Source organism: Python bivittatus, unplaced genomic scaffold (genome assembly GCF_059951505.1).
Source record: "Python bivittatus isolate LINGU-HERP-01145 unplaced genomic scaffold, Pbiv_v1 ctg000340_np1212, whole genome shotgun sequence".
Classification (NCBI taxonomy): domain Eukaryota; kingdom Metazoa; phylum Chordata; class Lepidosauria; order Squamata; family Pythonidae; genus Python; species Python bivittatus.
This window is the reverse complement of record NW_028277056.1, coordinates 17,613,361-17,626,720: the sequence shown is the minus strand read 5'-3', so window position 1 is coordinate 17,626,720 and position 13,360 is coordinate 17,613,361. Positions and strand designations below refer to the sequence as shown.

The 13,360-nt window shown below is 36.4% G+C and overlaps 1 protein-coding gene across 1 annotated transcript in view; it reads left to right on the top strand.

Annotated features, from left to right (window-relative positions):
• CWF19L2 (CWF19 like cell cycle control factor 2) overlaps positions 1–13,360 on the top strand; it is an 86,902-nt gene that overhangs the window by 46,026 nt on the left and 27,516 nt on the right. The window contains exons 11-12 of the mRNA XM_088140635.1: positions 4,186–4,311; positions 5,169–5,306. Coding sequence (XP_087996761.1) covers positions 4,186–4,311; positions 5,169–5,306 — 264 coding nt within the window. The remainder of the gene's footprint in view (positions 1–4,185; positions 4,312–5,168; positions 5,307–13,360) is intronic.

Sequence of the window (13,360 nt, the reverse complement as noted above, 5' to 3'; positions counted from 1 at the left end):
CTTTTTGCAGTTTGTAAGCCAGCCATTTCCCTGATTTATTTGCAAATTCAAAATTTCTTTGCTTTGCATAGTTCGATTTTATTTCCATTTCTCTTATTGTTAACATAGATAACTGTTGCTGTAAAATCTTGATTTGTTCGGAGATATTTGTATTCCCTTGAGAATTCCTGAATTATTTTTCTTTTCTTTTAATCTCATCCAAAATATTTTGTATTTTCTCTTGCCTCTTCTTCTTAAGTTCAGAGTAATATCGTATCAGATAACCCCTAATAAAAGCTTTGCTTGCATCCTAAATCATTCTTATGTCAGTACCTTTATTTAAATTATTTTCAAAAAATTCTAGGATATCTAATCTACCTGCATCTCATCAACTAGAAGATATATGTAATGTACTGCTACATAGGAACTTTCCATAATTTTATGTCTTTATTTTGGAGAGAGCGATCTTGTGTAAAGGATGTAGTTTATGTCCAAGATTAGGAAATAAAAATCTGATATAGAGCAACTGGCTATGTTCACACATTGTGCTAAGCCATAATGTTGTCTGTTTGATTTTGTTTAATGTGTTATGTAAATCCAATAATTATGTTTGATAAATCATAGCTTATGGTTTTGCATGTTACACAAACCCATAGTGGGAACCTGTTCTTTCATTTAAGAAGTGTCATATTCTGATATGTTCATTTATTTATCAATAAGCATTGGAGTATTCCAAATCATGAAATCACTCTTTTTTTGAAGATTGGAGATATTTTTGCATAGTTCCTACGATTTTCTTGATTCCTGTAATCTTCCAGGTTCTGCATTAAGCAGGGTGACATTTCTGCTGTGGCTGAGCTCAGTTGTATTACTGATACTCCATGTATTTCCAAACAAGATAATGACTGATTTTCTTCACAAATTATTTTAGATGCTACTTTGTTAATAATAATAGCAGTACTGATCCATGTATATTACATGTTCTATTATGAGGGTGTTTCACATGCATTGGTCGTAATATTTAAAAAGCAGATACTTTTTAAATGATACTTAAATTATAATACATCCCTCTCAAAATCTGGTTCTAAAAGAATAACAACACCCTATTCTGCATTCTTAAAACTAATTCTGACCAACTAGTGAGCTAAATGGGATGGCAGGACTAATCTCACCAACTTCCTTCTGGTGAATGAACATTTTCTAGCAGGACAGCTTTTTCATGAAAGTACAAGTCCCCCTCTTTGTGGCAGTGACGTTATCAAAGTACCCATGCCATATGAACATGAATTCCAAAGATGTGATCATCAAGAAATGTTGTCTTTTCCTCATCTATGTCATTTAAAAAGTGTAACTCTCTGGCTTGTGTAGATAGTATGAATTAGTTGACAAGTGAGAGGAGGGATGTTGGGAATTGTGGTTCAACAATATTTGAGGGGGGACAGATTTCCATCTCTGATTTACATATTTTTTAGACATGTTTAGGAACCTCTAATGGAAAACATCTGCCACTATTCTTGAGCATAAAATAAATAATAAAATAAGCTACTAATGTGGATAAGTCTGAAAGTAGCTTACGAAAGAGCTTCCATGAAATTTGAATGAGGCTTTTTGATCCACAGGTATTTAGGCTATAGTCATTTGTGTACTTCACTACATATTTCATTGACTTATTTCAGAGTAAATAGGTGAATTAAAGATACTAATGACTTTAATCTTTCTGTATAGAGCCACTTTAACATGACTATATGGAAAATATGTGGAAGATCATTGTCCAAAAGCAACATAGAGAGCTTTTTTGGGGGCGGTATTAGTAAAGATACTTACCAACATCTGCAAGTTATGAGGGATTTGTGGCATTACATCTTTCAAATGCTGCATGGAATTCAATTTTATATTTTGCCAATGAGAATTTCTCATAGTTTGTAAAAACAGATACTGTATATAAAATTGTAATGGGAATATCAGAGTCCTTTTACACCATGTATGAAAAATTATTGTCCAGTGGCAATGGACAATGCGTTAGTAAAATGCATTAGTAAAAATATTGTAAACATCTACAGGGCATGAGAGATTTGTAACATTTCATCTTTCAAAGGCTCCATGGAATTCAGTTGCATGACAGTGAGAAATTCTCATAGTTTGTACAAACAAATATGTGAATACTGTTGATGGGAATGTCCAAATCCTTCTTTTTTTCTTTTTTATTAGTATAAACTACTGCATTCAACAGCATGGAGACAATCCCATATCTGGAAGTAACACAAAATATTGCTTTGTAGCTGACAAAAACTATAACTTTTCTAACTTGCCTATTTAAAAGATATGCTTAATCTTTTGTGACAGAGGAGGGAGGTCATTTGCAGTTCAGAATATAGCAGGGGCAAAATATATAGATGTGCAGTTTTTTTTCACACTCTTTTATCTATTATTGCTGTGTTGGTTTTTCTGAAGAATATAATTAAGCCCTTAGAGCCTTGATACTTCCATAACTACAGAACTTTTTTTTTTTTTTTTGCTCTTAGAATTTTCAGGGGTAAGCTGTCATTTATTGATAGAACAGATGTGAGTTCAACACATTGTTTATTTGCCTGAAAATGACTTGGATAGAGATTTATTTCAGTATATATCAAAGTTGACAAAGTCAGTTTTAATGTGCCCAATTTTGATGGCATTCCCCTTATTATAGCTAATGTAATCAACTAACAGACAGTGAGCTGCTTCTTCTCTAATTACTGAGTGAGAAGTTTATATTCTGCTCTTCATTTCTGTTTCCAAAGCTTATAAGTAGAGGTACACACTTGCATTTTATGGAGGTCCCTTTTAATGAAAATAAGTTGACAGTATTTCAAGTTTTGGTTTATATGGGCACAGGCTTCCTATGATGCTTTCTTGGAAGACCAGGATAAACATATCTAAAGGATACATGCAATGAGAAAATGGATGAAGTTTACAACATCTCACCATACTTGCAGCAATGTTGAAGGATAAGGAAAGAATCCCATTCTTGCTGCTAATTTTAACAGGTGGGGTGGGAGGAAACCCTTCTTTTTCCCTTTTTAGGACTCATTATTCTTTGACTAGATTTACACATTAAGTTAACAGCCAGTTTGGTGTACCAAAGGCACCAAGTTAGAGACCGGGAGAGTGTAAATTCTAGTCCTGCCTTAGGTGTGAAGCTGGATGGATGACCTTGTCAGTCACTCTCTCTCAACCCTAAGAAGAAGGCAGTGGCAAACTACTTTAAAAATCTTGCCAAGAAAACTGCAGTTGCCAGGAATCAATATTGACTTGAAGATACGCGCATGCACGTACACACACAATGTTAACCCATGGTTAACTGTTATAATTTAGTTATCATATTAAGCCAGAACAAACGCAGCCACTATCACCATTCATTCTGTCAGGAAAAGAAACCAAACATGTACTCAATATACCGTGATAGTATATTACTGGATGTAGAAATAAGGATGGCATGGAGATAGAATTTAAGAGTTATTGGTAAAGAAATAAAAATAAAACACTAGTTGGAAAAGTGCAAATCCTTATTTTAGAAAAGAGGTTCAATTCCATTTCCAGATTCTCCAAGAAATGTTTGACCAAATTAATCCTAATGCAGATTATATCCTTTTAACCTAATCTCCACCCTACACTGAGTAGAGGGTGGTGAATCAGTTTTTTTCCCCTACAGTGAAGGCCGCATAGTAGCAGATGAACCCAAAGATCTGGCATGTATTACTGAGATTGGTTGGGCACTGATGGGGGTGAAGTCTTGGTTTTCTGTGACATCTTCCCATCAGCTCAAGGTAACATTTCATGTCAGTCACAAAAACCAGGCATATATTAGCCTGAAACCTTAAAGTGTGATGCGATTCTGTAAGATCTTTTAAAGGTTATAGGGGATCATGTAACTACGCCCATTAAATTAAAATATTTTCAAGGCTACTTATAATACCTGCAACTAGTGAGTGAAATTATACCAGACAAGTCCTTTTTATGTGTAGAGTATATATTTTGCTTGTGAAAGGATCTTAACTCTAAATTTATTTCAATAGAAAAGTTCATTTTGAATATCTGGATTTCATCAGTTTTATTTAAATAGCATGCTTAGTATATAACTGTTGTTGAGTTTTTAAATTAAGGTGCAACACCTGTTTTAGTGTTTTCTATTTTGTTAATGTTCTCTGGTTGTTTTCCATGTTAATATAGACAACAGGCTTTCAAGAAGACCGTGAAGTGATCCTGGTCAGAACTGATAAATCTGGCAGGGCATGGCCTGTTAATATTCCAGAAGAAACATTGGATCATGGAGGCAGAAGGAAGAAGAATCCAATGGTGGGTGTAATGTAATCTTCCTTCCTTCCTTCCTTCCTTCCTTCCTTCCTTCCTTCCTTCCTTCCTTCCTTCCTTCCTTCCTTCCTTCCTTCCTTCCTTCCTTCCTTCCTTCCTTCCTTCCTTCCTTCCTTCCTTCCTATTAGTACATATGTAATATTAATAATATAAGTAATTTGTATATTACTTTTTATTAGTACATATTTCCTAAACATCTTTTGTGTGAGGTGGAACTAGGGCAATAGTGACCTTGAAGTCCATATACTGTAAGAAGATTCTGAGCCATTTCTAAAATGTCATGAAACTTTCCTTTGTCTCTTTTATTATAATCTCTGTGGAATAGGAGAGTTCATATCAGCTCATCAATAAGGGGAATGAAGATTTTATCTGTTTTCCTCTAGGAACTTGCAAAACATTTCAAATCTGAAAAGGTTCAAGATTTTAAATGCCTCTGTCAAGCTTGAAACAATTTTCTTAAGCTGTTTTGGGAATGAACAAAGGGTTTGAAATGGTCAGAATTGTCCATTTCAAATAGCTATTTATAGATTCCTATTTTTTTTTGTTTTCCTTTGAAGGAATGATACATTTGTAAAAATGTTCTGAGAAAAAAAATCTATCTTTAAGGTACTTTTCTACAGTTTTGAATAGCTTTTTGCAGATGCCCATTTTGCTGATTGTACCAAATATAAAATCACAACATGACATGAGTTCTATCAGTTCATATTTATTTTGTTGAAATTGATTTTCTCTAATTTCAGATGTTGACTGTGGTAGCATAATTTCATAACATTTTTCATGGGTTTGTGTTAAAATAAGTTGGAAATCATATCAATCTTGATTTTTTTAATATTAATTTTTAGATCCCTACTCATGTGGATAAAGAAAGAGTCAGATATTTTCATGATGATGACAATTTGGATCTGAAGGATTTGATCAGGAATGAAAAGATGAGGACATCAGAGGATCACAATAAACTTTTCATGAGAATGGCATCAAAGGTAAGACTTGGAAGTCTAAATTCATATTAAAAACTGAAATAACATTTGCAATATTTTAAAAAACTTTGTTTTTTAAAAAGTATTATATCATTTCAAATATTCTAAAATGTCTTTAGACTTTTATGTTGGAATTGTAATGTTGAGGAAACTAGCTCAGTGGTGTAATATTTTAGATACAGAGCTTTCATTTAATAGATTATGTAAGGACATTTCATTTTTAAGAACAAGAATACCAATTGCTTCTTCCCTTCTGTGGCATTTATATTCCTTGTGCCCATGATTTTAACATTTTAATAGAGTTGCAGTAGAATCCTGTGCATGTTTAGTTAGAAAACATTGTGTGAAATAGAGCTTATTCCTAAGTAAGTGTCTAGACTGTTGCAGTCTATAGAGAAAGATTTAAGTGCTAAGCCTGGCTGTGGCAAAAATGAAAAAAGATGCCGGTCTGTTACAGTCACAGACCCAACAGCAGTTTTAAAGTAATAAGGATTCAAGCCTTGTTGCTGTAAAATTAGGATTGATAATATTAACTAAATTAGAGATCACAGACAGATAAATGACATTCTCATTTCATATCTGTAAGTCTTCTCAGCAGCTGTAAGGTTTGTCACAATGATGAGATATGCATTGTGATGTCACAATGCAAGCTCCACCCCTTATGTATTTGAATGCAACATCACAACACAAATACAAAAGAGATGTGTCTCAAAACACGTTTAGTCTTTGTCCACCTTTGCCTCTATGGACACATGTACTTCTACTTTCTCCTTTCTTCTTTTTTCTTTCCTGCTTTGAGCTTTGTTATTGTTGGAGCAGCTGTCATGGGCTTTTTGTGAGTCCTAATGATTTGATGAAAAATCAGTGTAAATGTCTCTATTTATGTTTTTCTCTTTTATAAGAGAACAATGTAAAGCAATTTAGGTGTCTCCTTTTGGTTACCCCAACCTAGCTTCCCAAGTGTAATTTACGACTAGATAAGCCAACCTTGGGCTCTTATCCCTTCTATTGTCCATTTATAATGATAATCAGCAGAAAAGGATGGCTCAAGATTTAAAAAGCACAACAGGGAAACTCTTTTCGTCTGCTAAATATTATGCATCTTAAATAGCTTATGTGTGCACTCTATAATGTTGGTTTAATTTGTATGTACACTGTTCTGTTCTATTTCTGAAGACTCTAACTCTAAGTGGAGTTAAGAAAAGGCTAAAAATACTGGACAACACTATTGCTCTGTCTCAGTCTGGCAGAAGTACATTTTGGTTGGTCGGACATGGCCTTCCTCCCTCCTTTGACATCATGCACTGGGTAAATTCCCTCCCATGCTGATCTGCACCTTTCTTCAGCACACCTCTCTGAATTGTGCTCTGCTCCATTTTAGAAGTCTTCAGGATCCTCTTGAACTAGCACTCCTAATGTAGATCAGAACTGCAGAGCCCATTTCAGGTCACCAGACAACATTGCTCTTTAATAAAACAATACATTTTCAACAGCCAATGTTGTATAGATCCATCTTAGGTTACCAACCATTCTACCTCTTCCCTCTAAGTTATTCTTCCTCTTCCCAGGATTCCTCCTAGTTTTTAAGATTCTATCATCCTTTTCTAACACAAGCCACCTCCCTCCCATGAGAAGATCTTATGAGAAACTAAACCAACTCCTACTCTCACGTTCTGTTTTGAGCTCTCTAGTGTGTGTTTGGGTATCTGGGCTGCCTTTGTGCCTCTGTGACAGATTCACAGACAGGCATGGCTTCCTGTTATCTGTCACAGTGTGATTTTTTTTTCTTTTTAAAAAGTCTTGTGCTGTTTCATTTGCTGTTCTGCCAAAAGCAAAGGAAATGGAAATTTAATTCTTGTTTCTTCAAGGTTTGCTGCTGTAAATCAATGGCATGAGTTCCAGGGATGATGGGGGCCACAGAAGATAATTTGGCCATATGTGGGCCACAAGTTGTCCATCCCATTTTAAAAGGAACCATAAAATCCATTTTGTTTTTATTTAAGAGGTTGGCCTGAAAAGTAATTTTTCAACTAACAAAATTTTTCACAATTTAGGAATGGATCGAATTTTACATTTAGCTCAATACTTGAAATTTTGAACTCTGTAAAAACCATTAAGCCTACTTAACACTTACAGTAGCTTAGAGAGAGAAGATGATTAACCTAAGGACTCAGAAGGCTTCTTTTTTGTATGAAGAATTGAACCCAGTTTTTTTTTTTTTTTCAGAGTAACGCCGGTATTCTATACTCTATAATTGACTTTCAATATGTATATATGATATATAACAATAGATGAAATCTGTATTTGGGTTTTAAAGCTTGAAGATACTCAGTTTAGGGATTTTTGCATCTAAAGCAATTTTCTCATTTTTATTAATGATGTGTACACAATTGACACTTAAGGATGGCTTACTCTTTCAAATCTTCATTTGGGGAAGAAATGAAAAATATATTGGTTGACATGAATGATACCTTAAAATTGCTAAAAGCCTGAAAAGAATATTTTGCTTAGATAGTGAGAAAAGCGGCCCTTCAATACAGAAAAGGATCTTCATCTTTTTTACTGAAATTCTAGCATTGGTGTATTGTTAGAAGTTCTACTGCATCTAGGAAAATACTGAAATGTAGTTTCTAATCTGGATTGGTGGAAACACTTTGAATTTGAGGGGCTTTTTAAAACTGAGTGTCACAATGAGAGACCCAGATGGGCAGGACTGAAACTTCACAGCTGTTTGATATGTTTTGGGTGATTGTGGGGTTTAAAAGATGAATACATTTATTCTAGAAAAAAATGAAGAAAACTGCACTGCTTAAAAACTGCTACTGAATTTGTGCAATGCAATTTGGGGGTTCCTAGGAGGATAAATTAAAGGGAGGGGCTGAACACATGCCATGGATCCCATGCATCCTTGGTTTCTTTTCCTTCTTTAAGACAGGAAACGTCATCAGGAAAGTCATACGGACATAAGTTTGAATATATTTGCATACAGTGTGAAAGTCAAGTAGATAGAATTTGTTTCAAAAGAAAGTTGATTTGTTACTAAGTTAGTTTATTTATAGAATTTCAGTCCTCTGGACAGCTCACAATACAAGCATAAAAACACAAAATACCGACATTGGAACAAAGCTGAGGTCCCTATAAACTATAATCCAATCAAACTATACTTGTCATAAAAACCATGTCTTCAAGGCTTTCTGAAGACTAACAGGGTTGTCCTGATCTCAGGGCAATACTGTTCCACAAGGTAGGCTCCGTGTCAGAGAAGGCACTCTTCCTGGGTCTCACTAGATGACCCTGTTTCAGAGAAGGACCTGGAGCATGCCCACCTAGTTGGATGTAGTGGGATGGGGAGGTATAATTGGGGATGGGCGGTCATACAGATTACCTGGCTCTGTGCCCAAATTGTCTCAATGGATAATTTTAAATCTACTTCCTGTTCCACAGAAATGTACAGAGATAAAGAAAGGGAAGGCACCTTGGGGAAAAATAATCTTAAGTTAATTAGTTCTAAAGAAAAGATGAAGTAGGAACAGCAAACAAGTTTGTTTGTTCTTTATTTCTCACCCCACCCCCTTAGTAGCATATTTCTAACGTTTCGTGACTAGCCAAGGCCATTTTTTGCTGTGGATCGTGAAAATCTTTAAAATGCCAAATCTCCCTAAAGGTATCAATTGGCAATTATTTCAGTTTTTCTGCTTTTAGGGGAAATTTTCTGCATTTACTTGTCTTTCCAGAAACTCTGCCATAGAATCATTTGAAAACCTTAGTTTGTAGGAGCCACTGGCCATATCCATTAGGAACTGCTGCCTGTCCAAATGGATAGATTTCCTTTGCATAATGAAGGTAAACATTTGAATGATGGACAACTTGTCCTTCAGGAAGGCTTATCTGAAATTATTTAACAACTTATTAAAAAATATTATGAAACGAAAGTAAAACATGATAATCCCTATCATCCAATTTTCTACTCTTCTATTATATATAGAACAATCTTTACCCATTTTTGGCTTTATTCCCCTTTTAAAAAATTAAAAAGCTATAGTTTTTCTTTGGGAATATCTTCCAGTGGCCCTCTTAACTACATTTTGTATGGGAATGAGATATTTCAGTACTGACAACTGAACTACTAACCTTATAAAAATAGTCTTTTCTAAGACTTCTGTAGCAAGCCCTCCAAAATAGTTGATTTTGTCAATCTATTTCTTAGCAGTAATTCAGTATCTAAGCATGCACACAGAAGTCTGATTGAAATCAATAAACTTTAAGCACATATTCTAGTCTTTTGATTATTAGTGCATTCATTTCTGCACTATACTGATTTTATATATTTGTGTGATGAATTCATTTATTAATATTGAGGTTCATTTAAAAAATTCTGATGTCCCGTGCAGAAGATGTATTCTGCTTATATTGTGGGAGAGAAGTGAAGTTAAAGTGAAATATTTTTGTTTGTTTGTATAAAAAAATCCTATAGATTTTATTATGTCCAATGCAGTATCAGCTGAACTCTTTATAAATGGTTTGGGTATATCTGTTTCCTTTCCACTGTTGGTAATTTGGATCTAGCAATTTATAGGTGATAATCATGCAAAATGATTATCTAATAATTCAGTGGCTTTATTTCAAAGGAACAATTTGTTGGTGGACATTCTACATTCAAATTCAGGTACATACTGACATGGTAGGATTTAAACTAATAAATAGATTTGCATAATGAAACCTATCTAAGCAATATTGAATTAAGATATAAATAAAGATTCTCTTCTCTTTATTAATGTGAATGAAATAACATTAAATACATTTAAACTATTTTTTTTTTTGCATTTACAATCCATTTGTCTGAATTCTTTTGTGATCACATATGCCAATAAGGTTCTGCTTTGTAAGTTTCCTGTAATATATTTGGAATGTAACATTCTTGAAATACAAATTTTACCATTGAAATTGGATGATGTCAGTGTTGCCATGGCAATTTAAAATCTCACTGATGCAGTTTATACTTTTTTTGTTCTGGCAGCTTTTCAGAGCAGCTGTAACTCTTGCATTCATGTGTAAGGGGTATCTTGAATTGGTATTGCATTAGTGTTATTACTGGAACAAATGGTAGTTCACTAGAAGAATACAAGAAAGAAAGAAAACAGCTCAGAGAAGATGATGAATAGAAAACTAGTTTTAAAAACTTGTCATAAATTTAGAGTCAAATACAGGTAGTCCTCGAGTTATGATGTCACTTTGGACTGGAATTTCTGTCACTAAGTGATGCAATTGTAAAGCTCGATATCACATGACTGCATTGCTTAGCAACAGCAATCCTGGCACACCCTGTTGCAGTCGTTAATCGAATCCCACTGGTTGTTAGCTGAGGACCAATCCCAATCCAAGCCATTCCTGGCTTGGTCCCACCCAGCCCCGAGCCTCGGTTCTTCCAAAGTAAGGGACTGCCTTCCCTTCAACTCCCTCCAACTGCTTATTCCCTCCCTCATCTCTGCCCTTTTGGCTGCCCTGCACCCTGATTTGCAGTGTGGCAAACAGCCCCAGAACCATGTGGCTCTGGGCCTGCTTGCCGTGCTGTGGCTCAGGGGCTTCTTGGCACACAGTGCCTCTGGGGCTACAAGAAGCCCCTGAGCTGCAGAGCTGCAAGAAGCTGCAGCTGCCCCTGGAAGCCCCAGCCACCCCAACAGCGCGGCATGAAGCCTCAACTGCCCCAGAAAGCCACAGTCTAGCCCTGCTGCATGAAGCCCCAGCTGCCCTTGCTGCCCTGCACTCTGAGGCCCCTGCACTTTTCCGCCCACAGCTGACCTTTGCCATCGTCTTGCTCCCGCTGCTGATGAGGTGTGTCTGGCCTGCTGCGAGGCAGCTGCTGGCCACGCAAGACCTTCTTCCCCAGGTCTTACAAGGAAACCACCACGTGTAACCTCAGGAAGAAAGCTGCACACAGCCAGTAGCTGCCTCGTGAAGGGCCAGGCCAGACGCACCTCATTAGCAGCGGAAGCAAGAAGAAGAAGGTCAGCTGGGGATGGCAGAGTACAGGAAGCCAAAAGGGCAGAGTTTTGTGGGGGAGATAGGTGGGTGGAGGGAGTTGAAACACTCCTGTGGTCCTAAGTGCAGGCAGGAGCCTGCAAGCGCCTGAATTTTAATCACATGACTGTGGGGGGCATTACAATGGCCATAATTTTGGGGACCAGGCGTAAGTACCATTCATTCAGCGCCACTGTTACTTCGAACAGTCTCTGAACGAATGATTGTTAAGTGAGAACTACCTGTACTCAAACTTATATTGTGAGATTTTAATTTATTGTAGCATTCTGTTGGCCGTTCTCTTACTATTTTGAGACACTGTTCTTTGCCAAAGTAGACATTTTGGTTGCGCGCTCGCGCTCTCTCTCCTCTCTCTCTCTCTCGTATTGATCGCCTCCTCTAGGATCATACATTTTGTGTGGGGATTAATGATAGCAGTTCCTTAAACCATTTATTGCCAGTTCACCAAAAACCCAAATAATGATTTACTGGAAATTCAGGGTGGAATTCTTCAGCTTTAGATACTCTCACAAAGTGAAATCCAGTCTATGAAAGTTTAGGCCGGGTGTCCCCAACCCTTTTAGACCAGTGAGCAGATTTCACATTTTGACAGTTGTGGGCAATTCCTCAGATACCGAAAGGCATTGTTAGAAACGCATGTTGTGCTTCAGGCTATTCCTTTGTTTGTAGCATGCTAGCTTCCCATTCATTATTTTTAATTAAAAGAACCTAAACCAATATAATGAAATAGAGCTGGGAGTTGGGCAGGCACCTAGGTACATATTGGCAAGCACATTGTCACCCTAGGCTTATTCCATAATGTTTTTCCTTTTTGCTTCTTTTTTAAGATGCTGTAGAACTGTTTGTCCTTCTCACTACAATAGACTAATGGGACTACATTCTGCTAGTCGTTTCATGTTATACATCAGTGTACTTTTAAATGGTTGATTTAAAACAACACCAGCAACAACCCTCTCCTTGTTCCATTTTCAGGAAGTGAGTCTGAGAGAGGGTCCAACCCTTTTTTGTATAAAATGTCTAGTTCAGGAAGTAACACATAGCAGAGATTGTTCTGTGAGAGGCTTATAACAGGAGATAGTCTTGCCTTCATGGTAGGAAGGCGGGGGGGGGGGGGGACTAAAACTGAAGAGCTTAATTACTTTCAGTTTTAGGGTTGCCTCTTTTATTTTGTTTTTGGAGTTTCTGGAGTTTTTTTCAGCGTTGTGTACTGTGATGTGTACATAGAATACCAAATGTAATTGCATTATTGACTGTATAAAGGCAATCCAGAGTTTTCAAAGCAGCAGGTCGCTTGGTCTGTTTGGCAGATGTAATGGCTGCAGTAGAAAATCAGTCATGGTCTGACCCTGTGGGCTTTCTCTGCACGTGTGTCATTTTGGAATTCACATATAGTTTATAATTGATGGAAGCTCCTCACTTTTGGCTTTTGAGTTGTTTGTGTCTGTTCTGAAAACAGACATGACTTCATAGACAGGTCTCAACAGGTCTGAAGTTTGCTTTATGGTGTTACCTTCTTGTTTTGATATTTCAAAATAATAAACTGTAATGGGTTAGAAAAATCAAGAAAATGAAATGTCAATTCTTGCCCCCTTGAACTATATCCTAACTGGAATGCAAAAACCTCTCTTCCTACATAATTATTTTCAAAACCCAATAAATATAGAAGAAAACAGAAGTCAACATGACATAATTAGAATCTTATTTTTGTATATGGAGGAGAAACATGAAATTTGCCTGTGAAGGGAAGTCTAAAATGTATTGATTCTGGTTTTTTTACTTGATTTATATCCTATGTGTGCGTGTGCGTGTGTGTATATTCTTATGTCTTCCCTCAGTCTTCTTTTCTCCAGGCTGAAAATCCCAAGTACTTCCAGCCTGCCCACATGGGGCATTTCCTTAAGTCTCTGTATCATCTTCATCACCCTCTTCTGAATCCATTATAGCCTGTCAATATTCTGGAAATGAGGTACACAGAATTATACGAAGTCCAGTATGGTCATATCAGTGCAGAATAGAAG